Genomic DNA, 17966 nt, shown 5'->3' with positions numbered 1-17966 from the left:
AGTGCAAGAGTGGTGAGGTAATGTTGCAGCCATATAGAACCCTAGTTAGACCACACTTGGATCATTGTGTTCAGTTCTGGATGCCTCATTATAGGAAGGATGCTGAAGCTTCAGAGAGGGTGCAGAGGAGATTTACCAGGACGCTACCTCAATTAGAGAACATGTCTAATAAGAAAAGGTTGAGTGAGCTTGGGGCTTTTCTCTTTGGAAATGACTTGACAGGTGTACAAGATGAGAATCATCGATAGTAGCTAGCAAGTGACTTTTTTAAAGGTGGAAGTGGCTAAAATGAGAGAGCATAGTTTAAAGATGATTGGAGGAAAGAAGAGGGAGACATCAGGGTTTTTTTTGCACAGTGAGTAGTGAATGTATGGAACATGCTGCTGGGGTTGTAGAGGCAGATGTCTTCAGGACTTTTAAGATTTTCTTGGATAGAAACACGATGAAAGTGGGGCTATGTGGGACAGAAACATTAGATTGATCCTGAAAGGTTGGCACAATATTTTGGGCCATTTGGCCTGTAATGTGCTATACTGTTATGCTCTAGCAATGATACTTCCTCTCTGTTACAGATATTCTCTGAAAGACTTTATGCCATCTTGTTCTTGTGCCATGTGTCTTGGCAATTCAATCACCAATGTGGAAAAGTGACATTTAAATTGAATCTCAGCTGCTGTCTTTCTCCATCTTGATAGTGGTATTCTCCATGCTGTTAAATTCATTGGTTATTTTCTAATAATAGATTTTGTTGACAAGGGTTTTACACATAATTGAAAAGGTAATTTTGCAGTTGCCGCTATAGATGGGCAGTTTTATATAAAAAAAATTAACTTCATAACTTGTTTCTCTCCCAAAGGCTCATCACAGTTTCTGTAATTTCAGTCAGTGACCTTTGGCAGTTGATTTTTCTGATTACTAGTGAGTTGGCCATAATGGAAAACAGCACTAACATGTGTGTGCACATCTGGTACCAGCGTGAAAGGAATGGTGAAATGTATCCAATGCATGGAATGTATTCCTCAACAGTGATAGAGGGCACTGGCTTTCACTTTGAAGATGGTTAGTAGCCCTCAACAGAATATGAGCAAGCCAAGGACCAGGTGACCTCAACAGATTAGGGCCTAAACCATGGAATATCCCAGGTCATTTTCCCTGCTACAGGAGTCATCTTTTCATTTGGATCCACCAATCTTTGACATCTGTAAATTCATAAAAATTGGCAGACTGGTTATCAGAGTGTAAGGCTTTTCATGTTTCAAAGGTACATGTAATGTCAAATGTGTAAAGTAAACATCCTGAAGTGCTTTTTCTTTGCAACCATCCACAAACACGGAGAAGAGCCCCCAAATAATGAGTTAAATGTAGGAACCCCAAAGTCTCCCTCCCACGTGTAAGCAGCAGCAAAGCGGCGGTCCCCCTCCCCCACCAGCAGGAAAAAAAGCATTGATACCCCTCCTCCACCCCCCCCCAATAAGGGAGAAAGGGGTGTCTCAGTTTCACAGCGAGAGGGGAGTCATAACAAACAACAATGTTTAAAAAAAAAAAAATCCATTGTGTCACTTTTTCCGAGGTTTGTTCCCAAAGATCTTGGGTCTCTGGGCACACAGCCGGAGATCTTCCATCTCCCATGACACACGGATTTCCTAATGGGACACCGACCTTCGGTACGCCTGTCTCCAGAGCCATGAGATCCCGGGACTCTGAAAATGTTAATCTCTTAAGCCACATCCTTGGCATATTGAATAATGGCCAGTCATACTAAGATCATTAGTTTTCATATTCAGTGGATAAGGAATTCACAGCAACACACAAAATACTGGAGAAATTCAATGGACCAGGGAGCATCCGTGGAAAAGGTAAACAGTTGACATTTCGGGCCGAGACCTTTCATTAGTCCTGATGAAGGGTCTCTGCCCGAAAAATCGACTGTTTATTATTTTCCATAGATACTGCCTGGTCTGTTGAGTTCTACCAGCATTTTCTGTGTATTTGATTACCAGCATCTGCAGATTTTCTTTTGTGAGTGGAGTTCACAGGCTGAGTGTAGAATTTGCAGGCTTGGCCAGCATTTAATTACCCATCCTTAATTAGCCACAAAGCTGCTTGTGATCTGCCTTTTAAACTGCTGCAGTAATTTCAGAATTATTGGAATGTGGTCTGTGAACTCCTGGTATTGACTTTGAAATTTAAATCTACTTGTAAATTACATTTGGAATATTTTATTTTGAAATTGATGTTTCCAAGTGAACTGAAGGTTCAGTATTTTGCGTGCGTTAGAATCATTTTGCATTGCAATGGATGTATCATCTTTGCTTAAATCAACAGTTTGCCAAAAACTGAAGATGTACGATGGAAGTCAGTTCAAGAGCGTTACTAATTGAGTAATCATGATTGTTTTGGTTCACATTTCGTACTGCAGAGCACTTTTAAAGACCAGCTAAAATTTAAGTATAAAAAAAAATTGCTAACTGATCTGTCATTGGAAACTCTCGTAAACATTTTATGAAAGTAACTTACATCAAAGTTGCTGGTGAACGCAGCAGGCCAGGCAGCATCTATAGGAAGAGGCGCAGTCGACGTTTCAGGCCGAGACCCTTCGTCAGGACTAACTGAAGGAAGAGTGAGTAAGGGATCATTTTGCATCTCCCCCTCCCCCTCCAGCTTTCAAATCCCTTACTCACTCTTCCTTCAGTTAGTCCTGACGAAGGGTCTCGGCCTGAAACGTCGACTGCGCCTCTTCCTATAGATGCTGCCTGGCCTGCTGCGTTCACCAGCAACTTTGATGTATGTTGCTTGAATTTCCAGCATCTGCAGAATTCCTGTTATTTTTATGAAAGTAACTTCTATGTTTTCTAGCTTCAAGTCATTCAGTGCATTGATGTAGCTGAGCAAGCTTTGACTGCTCTGGAAATGTTATCTCGGAGACATAGTAAAGCCATCCTACAAGCTGTAAGTACTGCCATAAGTGTCTTTGGTGTGCTGAAGAAGATGTTACTGAAATTCTTAAATGACTTTATATCATGATAATGATGCTTGGCTGTAAACATAAGGCTAGCATCTCTTGGTTTAGCCAGAACTTGTGATCCCAGGTAATTTGCAGATGAGATTTTTGTTCTCATCTGAAAATTTTAGGATGGAAGGCCAATATGGGAAACCAATATATGTCAGAATTTGTATTGTAGCCAACTTTGTTACCCAATTTTCCCTCATTTTGAAATTACACAACAGTATCTCCACCACCTTTTGTAGTATGGATTGAACAGCTGAACACTTCAATCAAAAATAAAACTATGCTTAAACCTTTTTTTTAAACCCATGTGGAAACTGCACCAGGTGTTAGGAGGCTTCAGTTTTAGTAAAGTTTAATTTTGGTAATCTTACCAGTAATTGATCAACTATTTATAATGGTCTATAATTATACCATTGCATCATTGAGCCAAATAATCATGGAGAGAAAGGCAGCACCCAAGTCATAGAAAAATCTTGGAATTTTCCTTGATTTACCTTTTAAGTAATCAACTTGCAATAACCTGTTTTTGCCAAGGGGGACAAAAGCTACTCATTGTATCTGGAAGTGTGCATTTCCCTGTGGGGCATCTAAAGGACAGGAATAATTCCTTGGCTACAATATTTTGAAATACTAAAATAGAAATACTATAAGTAAACAAAAAGCTGGTGCAAGCAATTTATTTGTGTAACTAGATTAAATACTCCTTGCTTCATTTAAAAACTTCCACCTTGTCCTTTTTTGACTTGTCTTTCAGCAACCAACATTATATCCATACTTTTATCAAAACTTTTTGTTTTTAGAGTAAATGAAGTTTCAGAAGAAGTTTTGTGAATGATCTTTTACTTTTTTCCCAATCCCCTCTCAATGCATTTTATTTATTTTAAAGGGTGGATTGGCTGATTGCTTGCTCTACTTGGAGTTCTTCAGCATCAATGCACAGCGAAATGCTTTGGCAATTGCAGCAAATTGTTGCCAGAGTATTACTCCTGATGAATTTCACTTCGTTGCTGATTCATTACCTTTGCTAACCCAGAGACTGACTCATCAGGTATGAAAGAAGCATTTACTATTGCTAATGACAGATAAGACGTATCAATTTTATAGAAATTTTGTAATTTTGAAGAACAAGGAGTAATTTACAAAACCAAGCTACTGTTTGCTTTCTAAGCCTGAGACTCCATGCTTAAATTCCTACAGCTATTGGTGACAATTGGTGTTCTCCTGATGGATATCTTTTGATTAGTTTAGATTCCTCTCCCTTTTCAACCCCTCTTCCTACCAGTTAGTTTCTCACTCATTTCCAGAAAATTGCTTCCAGTCTGCACTTGTACCATTTTGGATTTTGTGTAGATATGTTGCTTTCAGTGGCATAAGTTCATGTGGTTTGGAAGTGAACAGGCTGCAAGTCACACCAGAGAACACTGATCAACTAATCTTCGAAAATTTAAAGTGAAGCAGGGTTTTTAAAAGTTCATTGATTATAAACTGAATTCTATTTATTATAATTTCTTAATCCATTTGCTCCAAATTCTGAATCAGTTGAGTCATGAAAGTCCTTGAGCTGCTGCAAAATGTCACCTGGTAGAAGACCAAGGGTTTTTGTCTAACATTTACCGAATGAAACTTCAAAATAGGTTGTAACTGGCCACTGTTTCTTACTTTGCAATTCATCATTTTATAATGTGCATTAAGGTCTTTGATAAAGCTGAATATCATAGTATGTTGAGTTTTATTTTGGTAATTCTAGTAGAGCTTCCACAATATATATTGTGGTTTTACCAAGGATTAATCCAGTAGTAAAGATACTGCAAAGCCCGTGAAGGCCACTAAAAGCAATATATCTACACTATAGGTTTTGTCTATCTCTTTTTTCGCCATTTATAATGAGGCATTGTGTCCCAGTTTTCTCTCAGGATGAATTAGATGATTATTTTACTTATTGGTCATGATAAAACAAGTGACATGGAAGAATGCTGTAGTGTTGAGGCATTTGGAGGAACAAACATTATGGAAAGAATAAATTTGGCATGCAGATTTATGAACTCTTAAACTATACTGGTTAAGTTTGACTCAAATAAAAGCTTTATTTGATTGTTCACTACAACAATTCTGAAGTTACAGGATTCAGTAAAGTAGATATCTGCATTTACTTTCCTGCTCAATTCATATCATAGGCAGTTGTCAGGAGGTTGATTGACTTGTGCTACCTCTGCAACTGACCTATCAAATCTTGCTTATTTCTAGTAGTGTCAAATTTCCTTTTTATGCATTTTGTTTCAGCGGCCAATTTTAGTAAATAGTTTGATCAAATAAACAATTTTTTATCCCTAGAGCAATTGTGGGTTTCTAAAAGCCAACAGCAAACTTGCTGGTTTCTTGATCATAATAGAATCCACTTGTGTTGGTGAGACGCATGTAACTTCATCCTCCCTTTTAAACTTAACTCTGTATTTTGAGTTTTAATATTCTTGTATCATCTTCAATGGACAAATTTAACACAACTAGTGACCACATTACCACCAGGTTCCCATTGGTGGGGGACACTTTTGACTCTTTCCCTTTTAAGAGAAAGAAATTTCTTCCCCCTGGCATTCATTTGAAAATGCATCGACAATTACTTGGTTAGCTCTGAAAGCGTAACTCGCAGTCTACTCAGTCATTCCAAATTGTTATCTCAATAGCATAGAACAAGACTCATAATCTGGTAACACACAAAATGCTGGAGGAACTCAGCAGGCCAGGCAGCATCTATGGAAAGTACAGTCAATGTTTCAGGCACTATTTTGGCCACAGACATCTCGCGAGTATTTAGCAGAGAATTTTCAGAACTAGACATGTATGCCAAAATTGTTTAGGTTGCTCACTCACTGGGTAATTGCTCACTAGCACTACTTGGGCATTCTCTCACTCAAAAGAATCATATTTCAGATTCAAGTATTTGCAGTATTCTACTGCCTACATGTAGAAGCATTTCTGTATTTAACCGATCATCTTCCTTGTCAACAAGAATTAAGTGAGATAGTAGGAATTCTGTGCTAAGTAGCTCTTTCTGGCTCTCATAAGCCTTTACAACATTTACAAATGATCCTCCCCTTTTCCTTGAATGAGTGGAACTCTGACATCTTAGAGAAAACAGTCTATTTGTCACTCCACCCACTCATCTTTAATGTTGACTCCCTCCACCATTAGTGGGATATTGCTCCTGCAAATCTACAACATGTCATGCAGCAATTTTCAAGACATTTACTGAGTACCACATGCAACCTGAGCCACCTGGGAAAATCAAATCTTGGGAAAAGTAGCACAGCAGAACAAGAAAATACTGCTGCTGTACAAGAGTCCTCCAGTTGGTTTGTCAACTTTGTGTGGAGCACCCTGCTACAAAGTAGTCAAACTTTGCCATTCATGTTCTTAAGGACAATTGGGAATTGTGATTGTAAGCCCTGCATGCTGAGTGAATGAAGAATTTCACTTTTGAAAGTGAAGCTTTGTCAGTTATTTCACTTTAATTTCATTTTGAAATTTTGGTCCTTTAAGAATGAAATCCTGTGAGTCAAAGTTTTGTAACTATAAATTAAAAAAAAATAAGAGAAACTTCCTTGTTTTTGATTAGGACAAGAAATCTGTTGAAAGTACTTGCCTGTGTTTTGCCCGACTGGTTGACAACTTCCAACATGAAGAAGTAAGATCTTTTATTTGACAATTTTATGGAATGCTGTTCAAAATAATGCTCTTGAGAAACACAAAAACTGTCATGTCAGACTTTTCAGTGTTGAGTAAAATGTCCATGGGTAAGAAAATTTATCTACAGAAGGCCATGGAAGAAAGAAAAGGAGAGGCAGCACTTCAGGGAGGCGATGAGCAGGCAAGGAGATGAGGTGAGAGGGGGGAAAAGGAATGGGAGAATAGTGAAGGAGAGGGGGATTGGCATTACCAGAAGCTCCAGGAAATCTATGTTCATGCCATCAGGTTGAAGGCTACTCAGATGAAATACAAGGTGTTGTTTCTCCAAACTAAGTGTAGTGACAGTAGACGAGGTCATCAATTGACATATCAGAATGAGAAGTGCAATTAAAATGGGTGGCCACTGGGAGATTCTAATTCTGGCAGATGTAGCACAGGTACGCAGTGAAGCGGTCTCCCAATCTGCGTCGGGTCTCACCAATTATACAGGAGGCCACACGAGGAGCACCAAACGCAGTATATGACCCCAACAGACTCACAGGTGAGGTATCGCCTCACCTGGAAGTACTGTTTGGGGCCCTGAATGGTAGTGGTTTAGGGGTAGGTGTAGCACTTGTTCCGCTTGCAAGGATAAGTGCCAGGAGGGAGATCAGTGGGGAGGGATGAATGGCCAAGGGAGCAATCCCTGCGGAAAGCAGAGTGGGGGTGGGGTGGGGAGGGAGGGAGGGAAGGACATGCTTGGTAATGGGATCCTGTTAGAGATGGCAGAAGTTACAGAGAATTGTGTGCTGGACACAGGCTGGTTGGGTGGTAGGTGAGGACAAGAGGAACCCTATCCCTGGTAAGGTGGTGGGAGGATGGGGTGAGAGCAGACATGCGTGAAATTGAAGCGAGTGGTTGAGGGCAGCATTGGAGGAAGGGAAGCCCTTTTTGAAAAAGGAGGACATATCCTTTGTTCTGAAATGAAAAGCATCATCCTGAGGGCAGATGTGGCAGAGGTAGTCATAGTCATACTTTATTCATCCCGGGGGAAATTGGTTTTCGTTACAGTTGCACCATAAATAATAGTAATAGAACCATAAATAGTTAAATAGTATTATGTAAATTATATCAGTAAATTATGAAATAAGTCCAGGACCAGCCTATTGGCTCAGGGTGTCTGACCCTCCAAGGGAGGAGTTGTGAAGTTTGATGGCCACAGGCAGGAATGACTTCCAATGACGCTCTGTGTTGCATCTCAGTGGAATGAGTCTCTGGCTGAATGTACTCCTGTGCCCACCCAGTACATTATGTAGTGGATGGGAGACATTGTCCAAGATGGCATGCAACTTGGACAGCATCCTCTTTTCAGACACCACCGTCAGAGAGTCCAGTTCCATCCCCACAACATCACTGGCCTTACGAATGAGTTTGTTGATTTTGTTGGTGTCTGCTACCCTCAGCCTGCTGCCCCAGCACACAACAGCAAACATGATAGCACTGGCCACCACAGACTCGTAGAACATCCTCAGCATCGTCTGGCAGATGTTAAAGGACCTCAGTCTCCTCAGGAAATAGTCGGCTCTGTCCCTTCTTGTAGACAGCCTTAGTGTTCTTTGACCAGTCCAGTTTATTGTCAATTCGTATCCCCAGGTATTTGTAATCCTCCACCATGTCCGCACTGACCCCCTGGATGGAAACGGGTCACCGGTACCTTAGCTGTCCTTGGGTCTACCACCAGCTCCTTAGTCTTTTTCACATTAAGCTGCAGATAATTCTGCTCACACCATGTGACAAAGTTTCCTACCGTAGCCCTGTACTCAGCCTCATCTTCCTTGCTGATGCATCCAACTATGGCAGAGTCATCTGAAAACTTCTGAAGATGACAAGACTCTGTGCAGTAGTTGAAGGCAGAGGTGTAAATAGTGAAGAGAAAGGGAGACGAGACAGACCCCTGTGGAGCCCCAGTGCTGCTGATCACTCTGTCGGACACAGTGTTGCAAGCACACGTACTGTGGTCTGCCAGTCAGGTAATCAAGAATCCATGATACCAGGGAAGCATCCACCTGCATTACTGTCAGCTTCTCCCCCAGCTGAGCTGGGCGGATGGTGTTGAACGCACTGGAGAAGTCAAAAAACATGACACTCTCAGTGCTCACTGGCTTGTCCAGGTGGGCGTAGACACTTTTCAGCAGGTAGACGATGGCATCCTCAACTCCTAGTCGGGGCTGGTAGGTGAACTGGAGGGGATCTAAGTGTGGCCTGCCCATAGGCCGGAGCAGCTCCAGAACAAGTCTTCCAGGGTCTTCATGATGTGGGAGGTCAATGTCACCGGTCTGTAGTCATTGAGGCCACTGGGGCTTTGGCACAGGGACGAGGCAGGATGTCTTCCACAGATAGGGGAATTGATAGTACAAAGTAAGCATGGTTTCCTTAAGGGAAAATCCTGCCTGATGAACCTGTTAGAATTCTTTGAGGAGATTACATGTAGAATAGATAAAGGGGATGCAGTGGATTTTGTATATTTGGACTTTCAGAAGGACTTTGACAAGGTGCCACACATGAGGCTGCTTACCAAGTTAAGAGCCCGTGGTATTACAGGAAAGTTACTAACATGGTGAGAGCATTGGCTGATTGGTAGGAGGCAGTGAATGGGAATAAAATTATCCTTTTCTGGTTGGCTTCCAGTGACTAGTGGTGTTCCACAGAGGTCAGTGTTGGGACCACTTCTTTTTATGCTTTATGTGAATGATTCAGATGATGGAATAGCTAGCTTTTTTGCTAGGTTTGCAGATGATACGAAGATTGATGGATGGGCAGGTAGTGTTGAGGAAACAGGTTGTAGAAGGACTTAGGTTAGGAGAATGGGCAAGAAGGTGGCAAATACAATGTTGGAAAATGCACGGTCATGCACTTTGGTAGTAGAAATAAATGTGCGGACTATTTACTAAATGGGGCGAAAATCCAAAAATCTGAGATGCAAAAGGACTTGGGAGTCCTTGTGCAGAACACCCTAAAGGTTAACTTGCAGGTAGAGTTGGTGGTGAGGGAGGCAAATGCCATGTTAGCATTCATTTGAAGAGGTCTGGAATACAAGAGCAGGGATGTGATGCTGAGGGTTTATAAGGCACTGGTGAGGCCTCGCCTTGAGTATTGTGAACAGTTTTGGGGCCACTCATCTTAAAAAAGGTGTGCTGGCATGGAGAGGGTCCAGAGGCAGTCCACAAGGATGATTCCTGGAATGAAAGGGTTATTATACGATGAACGTTTGATGGGTCTGTACCCACTGGAATTCAGAAGGATGAGGGGGGGATCTCATTGAAACCTTTCAAATATTGAAAGACCTAGACAGAGTAGATGTGGAAAGGATGTTTCCCATGGTGGGAGAGTCTAGAACAGGAGAGCACAGCCTCTGGATAGAGGGGCGTCCATTTAAAACAGATGTGGAGAAATTTCTTTAGCCAAAGGGTGGTGAATATGTGGAATTTGTTGCCACATGCAGCTGTAGAGGCCAGGTCACTGGGTGTATTTAAGGCAGAGATTGTTAAGTTCTAAATGGAAATGGCATGAAAGGTTACGGGGAAAAGGCCGAGAACTGGGTTGAGGAAAAGAAAAGGATCATCCATGATTGAATGGTGGAGCAGACTCGGTGGGCCAGATGGCCTAATCCTGCTCCTATGTCTTATGGAATTGAGAGAAGGGGATGACGTTTTTATAAGTTATGGGGTGGAAAGAGGTGTAGTCCAGGTAGCTGTGTGTCAGTGGGTCTGTAATAGGCATCAATAGACAAGCTGTCTCCAGAGATAGAGATCAAGAAGGGGAGGGAGGTGTCAGAAATGAACCAGGTAAGTTTGAGGGAAGGGTGGAAGTTAGAAGCAAAGTTGAAGTCAATGAGCTCTGCGTGGGTCCAGGAAGCAGCACCAATGCAGTTGTTGATGTGGTGTAGGAAAAGTTGGGGATGGACACCAGTGTAGGCTTGGAATATAATCTGTTCCACGTAGCCGACAAAAAGGTAGGATCACTGGGGCCATGCGTGTGCCCATGGCTACACTTTTGTTTGAAGGAAGTTGGAAGGCCCAAAGGAGAAATTAAGAGTGAGGACAAGTTCTGCTAGATGGAGCAGAGTGTTGATGGAGGGGAACTGGTTGGGTCTGGTGTTCAGAAAGAAACGGAGAGCTTTGAGACCTTTCTGGTTGAGGATGGAAGTGTATAGGAACTGGACATCCATAGTGAAAATAAGATGATGGAGACCAGGGAACTTGAACTCGCTGAACAGATTCAGAACGTGTGAAATGTCACAGATGTAGGTAGGAAGGGACTGAACTTTGGGGGGATAAGACAGTTGAGGTATGCAGATATGAGTTCAGTGGGACAGGAACAAGCTGAAACAATGGGTCTACCTGAGCAAGTGGGTTTGTGGATCCTGCTGAGTCTTCATTGAATCCACTTAAATTCTGAAATTTGAATAGAGCAGTTTACCATAGGAACAGGGTGTTTGGCACTCAAGGTCTGCACGAAACATTGACGAATTAAATTTCTGCTGTCTGTCCATGGTCCATGTCCCTCCATTCTCTGCATATTCAAGTCTTTTTCGTAGACTCTTAAAGGCCACTATTGTATGCTTCCACCACTACCAATGGCAGCCCATAGACACCTTCCACTTTGAGAAAGTTTTATGTAGAGTTGTGGGTCTTTGGATTTCTCTACCATAGAGCAATGGGTAAAGCCATTTAGTATGTTCACATCAGAATTTTCCTGATAGAAACAATGGCTCTGGTGATCAGGCAGGTAATGTATTTCCCCCGGGATCAATAAAGTATGACTATGACTAAAGTGGAGTATCAGCCGTGAATTTGAAGGATGGAGCATGCGTGTGGCCTGTGTGTCCAGCTTTAATTTTATTCATCTTCACAAGACCCTGCTGAAGTCCAGACTATTCGTGAAGCTTAAATTGAAAGGCAATTGGATTTGTTTTTTATACTTCAATTTTCTGAAATAAAATGGTGGTACCGTCACAAGAAATGGGGTGGAGGTGGCAGAAGGAAAGTTCCATGTGTCAGAATGAAAGCTTGAAGTGGGGGTGTAGGATTACCAAGTTGAGGCCTCTGCAGAAGACTGACTATTCAGTATAAGAGGTGATAAGTTTTTTAGGTTGAAATATTGATAAATGGCTGGGGATGAAATGTATTGGCAAACTTTAATATGACACATTCTTTCAAGCCTAATTTGCTGAACAGAATCAAGTATGATTCTTCACTGCTTAAATGAACTGCAATATGGGGAAAATCTGTATAAAGACTTCATAATAAAAAGCTTTGCATAGTTTGCATTTTGTTAATTTACCAGTTAAACTCCATGTTGAACAAGAAATTGAAATAAAGCCCACATATCAAAGCTACAAACATTCTGGCAGTAATGGTGTTTTTTTAAAAAAAAAAGTACAACTGCTGTAAAAAGTGTCTTGTAATTGTAATCAGTGTTAAAGTTATTATTCCAGTTCTAATGTGCTATGGGATCCTCATGTAGAATTTTGCTGCATCTTTCTTGCTTTTCTACTTGCATAACTAAAATGGTTCCAAGTGATATTTTTGGCAGCAATATTTGTTCTGTCTCAGTTTAGGCCGCATCACATGCCAGCTGGCTATGCCAAAGGTCTTTGGGTTCAAAGCTGTTAACTGTTTTTAAAAATCCAGAAATTAAATTTTTTCCATAAAATTTGCAATGATTTTGAATTAATATTGTAAGGATAGTGATTTTTGATTTCCGGTATTTAGCTTGAGTAGTTTTTGAACCACACAGGCCACACACATACTCCATCCTTCAAATTCATGGCTGATGCTCCACTTGAAATACACTACCAGCCTGATCACTAGAGCCATTGTTTCTATCACAAAAAATCTGATGGGAACATACTAAATGACTTTTCCCATTGCTCTCTATGGTAGAGAAATATCCACAAAGATCCACAACTCTACATGGAAACTTTCTCAGTGGAACATGTCTATGGACTGCATTAAAGTACAATGAGATCTAGGTGTCCTTGTTCAGCAGTCACTGAAAGTAAGCATGCAGGTACAGAAGGCAGTGAAGAAAGCTAATGGCATGTTGGCCTTCATAACAAGGGGAGTTGAGTATAAGAGCAAAGAGGTCCTTCTGCAGTTGTACAGGACCCTGGTGAGACCACACCTGGAGTGTTGTGTACAGTTTTGGTCTCCAAATTTGAGGAATGACATTCTAGCTATTGAGGGAGTGCAGTGTAGGTTCACAAGGTTAATTCCCGGGATGGCGGGACTGTCATATGTTGAAAGACTGGAGCGACTGGGGTTGTATACACTGGAATTTAGAAGGATGAGAGGGGATCTGATTGAAACTTATAAGATTATTAAGGGATTGGACATGCTAGAGGCAGGAAACATGTTCCCGATGTTGTGGGAGTCCAGAACCAGAGGCCACAGTTTCAAGAATAATGGGTAGACCATTTAGGACGGAGTTGAGGAAAAACTTTTTCACACAGAGGGCTGTGGTTCTGTGGAATGCTCTGCCTCAGAAGGCAGTGGAGGCCAATTCTCTGGATGCTTTCAAGAAAGAGTTAGAGTGCTTAAAGATAGCGGAGTGAAGGGATATGGGGAGAAGGCAGAAAAAGAGTACTGATTGTGGATGATCAGCCGTGATCACAGTGAATGGCAGTGCTGGCTCAAAGGGCTGAATGGCCTACTCCTGCAGCTATTGTCTATTAAAAATCCAGTAGAGGGTATATCTGACAACTTGATTGTTGCCTAAATTGAAGTTGACATTGTTAGTACTGCTAGGATATTTCCCTGAAACACTTGAGATTTCCTTTCTATCAATATAGAAAATGTGTTAAGCAGATTATGGAGATCCTGTCTTGGATTGCAGAGTGAGATGGAAGCCCTGTTCCTCCTGGATCACCCCCATGTAGAAAATAAGATTTTTAATCTTCGATGGTTCAATTACAACTCCCTGGAGCAGAAGCAATTGGATGTTTGGAACTGTTCAGAGCAAATGATTTTAATCCTCTTCTCCAATGGTGCTGAGAATTCAGTCCACAAGAGGGCAGTTACAGCTTTGCTTAAAATCTCATCTAACTTGTATTATTTCCAAAATAAGGCACTGATCACCCAGATTATATGCCCTTGTATGTGGAGTGATCTAAGAGCCCATTTTCTTCTGACTGCTGTTCAGCGTACACACTAGCTGGGGTGTACCCCCCCCCCCCCACCAATCATACCTAAAGATGATATTTCCAGAAGATTAAAAAACAATCTGAAATACCGAACAAGATGAAACTATAGACTTGATCAAGATGTTTCTGTAATTCAAACATACTGACTGTTTCATCAATAGTAATAGTTTTTGTAAATAAATTCAGTGAAGAATTGTGTTGCCAAAACACGGCACTGAACAGTGTACATTGGCTTTCAATAGTTTCAAGCAAAAGTGGATCCAATAGATACTTTTCTCGTTACTTGTTTTCTTCTGTGCATGCTACATTGACAATTGAATAAGGAGAACAGAATTGAGAACAAGATCAGTGATCTGTAATACTAGTCAAACTAATCGCCCTCTGTGTGCTCCATAACCTTCTGTTCCTTGTTTGTGTGTCAGTCTAAATGCCCTGTTAGTGGCTTTGGTATTTTAGTATTGTGTTGGGGCAGCAGTCTGAGAACAGATTCATTTTGGTAATTAAAGTGGGGTTAAAGTTGTTGTTAGTATTTGAGTGAGTAGTGTTGCCAGGCACTTGAGTACAAGTCATGTGCTCAGCTTGATTGAAATTATTTAATTTCTGGTGTTAAGTATTTAATTGCCACCTGGAAAGATGTTTGGATTTTAAGTGTTTTAGCACATCCAGCTTTCCTGCTGAGAAGTAGTAAGCTAACACCACCTGCATGAACTTCGATGGAATCTCAGTTAGCAGCAAGGTGGTGGGTGTGCAGGAGAGAGATCAGCTGGTTGGTGTCATCACAACAACCTTGTACTCAGTGTTGGCAAGACCAAGGAATTGATGGTGAGCTTCAGAAGGGGGAGTTTGGGAGAACACCCACCAATACTCATTGAGGGTCAGTGATGAAAAGTGAGTTAAGTTCCTGGACATGAGCATCCTAGAGAATCTTATTCTGGGTCCAGCAGATTGATGCAATCAAAATGGCACACCTTGTGCTATTTTGAAAAGATTTGGTATTTCACTAAAGGCTAGCTTATTTCTACAGAAGTGTTGTGGAGAGCATTCTGACAGGTTACATCATTGCCTGGCATGGATGTTCCAATGCCCAGTATCAAAAGATACTGCAGAGGGTTGGAGACAGGTTGCTTCATCGTGGGCACAACCCCCACTGTCAAGAAATATTCAAAAGCCTAAGAAGGTGACATCCTTAATTAAAGACCTGCACCATCAAGAACATGCCCTCTTCTCATTATCATCTAGGAAAGAGGTACAGGAGTCTGCAGGTCCACACTCAATGTTTCAGGAGCAGTTTTCTGTCTGCCAAAGAATTTCTGAACGATCCATATCCCCGTGCCACTGGCTGCAACACAAGCCCAAAGCATGATTGATCTGCCCCCATGCTTAACAGTTTGAGAGGTGTTCTTTTTATGAAATTCTGCATCCTTTTTTCTCCAAACATACCTTTGCTCATTGCAGCCAAAAAGTTCTATTTTAACTTCAGTCCACAGGACTTGTTTCGAAAATGCATCAGGCTTGTTTAGATGTTCCTTTGCAAACTTCTGATGCTGAATTTTGTGGTGAGGATGCAGGAAAGGTTTTCTTCTGATGACTCGTCCATGAAAGTCAGGTGTCGCTGCACAGTAGAACAGTGCACCACCACTCCAGAGTCTGCTAAATCTTCCTGAAGGTCTTTTGCAGTCAAACGGGGGTTTTGATTTCCCTTTCTAGCAATCCTACCTACCAGCAGTTCTCTTGGAAAGTTTTCTTGGTCTTGCAGACCTTAGCTTGACTTCCACTGTTCCTGTTAACTGCCATTTCTTAACTACATTACAAACTGAGGAAACGGCTACCTGAAAGCGCTTTGCTATCTTCTTATAGCCTTCTGCTTTGTGGGCATCATTTATTTCAATTTTCAGAATGCTAGGCAGCTGCTTAGAGGAGCCCATGGCTGCAGATTGGGTGGGACAAGGTTTGAGGAGTCAGGGTATTGATAAAGCTTTGAAATTTGCATCACCTGGCCTTTCCTAATGACAACTGTGAACAAGCCATAACCCGAACAAGCGAATTAAGGTCTGTGACCTTGGTAAAAGTTATCTGAGAGCTCAAATCTCTTGGGGTGCCTAAACTTTTGCATGGTGCTCCTTTCCTTTTTTTTTTACTCTAAAATTGTACAAAACAAAAATAATACACTAATCTTGCTTAAAATGTTGAAAAGAATGTTTCATCTTTAACTTAATAGCTTTTGGGGATCAGTTCATCTTCTACTCAACTATTCGCAGTAACAGAAATTTTGACCGGGGTGCCCAAACTTTTGCATGCCACTGTATATCAGTGATAGTAAATGTGATCCTGAGATTCTAATTGCATAAACTAGGGTGATGAATAATTTTAATGAATAAGTTATTGTGGATATTAACCCTAAGATGGTGCCAATAAACAGTGATTCTCTGGATTTCAGCTGCAGTAGTCCTAAACAGGAATATTTGATGATTCCTAGAGTTCCCAAAGATGCATACAGAGTCTCAGCCATGCTTAATTCAGTAAGCAACATCATTTTAGGCATTTAAGGAAAAAATAAATCCATTGATCCTCAAAATCGACAGATCTTGGATGACAGACTCGGGTTGTGAGTGTGGGTCTCATTTAAGAAAACAGAAGCGGTAAAGGTGCACTCTTTCTCAAAACAAATGAAATGCATGTGCCTTAGACTCCCCACTATCCTCCTGGCAAATGTCCAGTCTGGAAAATAAAATTGAAGATCTGAGGGAGATTGCAGTACCAGAAGGACTGTTGTGTACTTTGCTTTGCTGAAACATGGTTAATTTCTCTGCCATCAGATGAGTCTTTTAAAAGCACCGGAAGGGGAGTAGGCTTCATGATTAACTCATTGTGGTATACAGACATGGTTGTCTGTTCTGCTCACCCGACCTGGGCAGTTTAGTGGTCAAGTGTCGTCCATTTTATATGCTGAGGGAATTTTCTGCCATCATTCTGGTAACGATGTCAGGCAGGCACTGGAAGAACTGGGCAACAGAGTCAGAAATCAGGAAACAGTGCACCCTGCTGCCTTGCCAATCACTGTGATGAATATCAACCAGGCCAGCTTGTAGTCTCTGAAGAACTTTCACCATCCAACATGGCTCCTCTGGTTCCACAGATGATAGCACAGTTGACCACTGTTACATCACCATCAAGAACGCTTACTGTGCCATCCCATGCCCACACTTTGGAAAGTCTGCTCATCTGACTCTACTTGTACTCCTGGTGTGTAGGCAAAGACTAAGGACCACAGCACCGGTGGCGAGGATCAAGAAGGTATAGTCAAGGAAGGCAGAGGAGCACTTACAGGACTGCTTTGAGTCGGTGGACTGGGCAATATTCAGGGACTAATCCTTGAGGCTGAATGAATGTGCCACAATTGTCACCAACTTCAAGACCTGTGTGGATGAGTATATGCCTTTGAGAACATATTGGGCATTTCCAAACCAAAAGCTGGGGATGAACCAGGAGACTTGTGGTCTGCTAAGGGCTTACTGTGGCATTCAAGACCAGTGATCCAGAACTATAGAAGTCCATGTATGACCTATGAGAGGCTATTTTAAGAGCAAAAAAATAATTCTGATTGAGGTTGGAGAAGGAAACGGATGCACATCAGCTCTGGCAGGCTTTGCAGGCCAGTACTTTCTACAAAACAAATTCAAACATGATGAATGTCTTCATGCACAGATTAGCTCAATGCCTTTTTTGCCCATTTTGAAAGGGAGACTAAAACTGCACCTGTGCAAATTCCTGCAACATCTGGTGACTCATCTGTCTTGGAGGCTGATATCAGGACCTCTTTTCAAGAGGGTGAAACCTTGCAAGACATCAGGCCTGATGGAGTACCTGATTAGGCACTGAAAATCTGTGCCAACCAACTGTCAGTGTTCAGACATCTTGAATCTCTCACTGCTTCAGTTGGAGTTTCCCACCTGCTTCAAAAGGGCCACAGTCATACCAGTGCTCACAAAGAGCAGGTTGAGCTGCCTCAATGACTGTCACACAGTGGCACCCAACATCTGTGATGAGGTTGGTCATGGCTGGAATTAACTCCTGCCTAAGCAAGAATCT

The 17966-nt window shown here is 41.7% G+C and overlaps 1 protein-coding gene across 15 annotated transcripts in view; it reads left to right on the top strand.

The window, feature by feature from the left end:
- Positions 1-17966, top strand: part of trip12 (thyroid hormone receptor interactor 12) — a 161240-nt gene that overhangs the window by 64224 nt on the left and 79050 nt on the right. For all 15 annotated transcript variants that reach the window (XM_063045452.1, XM_063045444.1, XM_063045454.1 and 12 more), the window contains 3 exons: positions 2857-2949; positions 3897-4058; positions 6624-6692. In XM_063045452.1, the coding sequence (XP_062901522.1) occupies positions 2857-2949; positions 3897-4058; positions 6624-6692 (324 nt within the window). The remainder of the gene's footprint in view (positions 1-2856; positions 2950-3896; positions 4059-6623; positions 6693-17966) is intronic.

The sequence above is a fragment of the Mobula hypostoma genome, chromosome 4 (genome assembly GCF_963921235.1).
Source record: "Mobula hypostoma chromosome 4, sMobHyp1.1, whole genome shotgun sequence".
Classification (NCBI taxonomy): Eukaryota; Metazoa; Chordata; class Chondrichthyes; order Myliobatiformes; family Myliobatidae; genus Mobula; species Mobula hypostoma.
The sequence above is the reverse complement of the archived record's forward strand: the minus strand, read 5'-3'. Positions and strand labels throughout refer to the sequence as shown.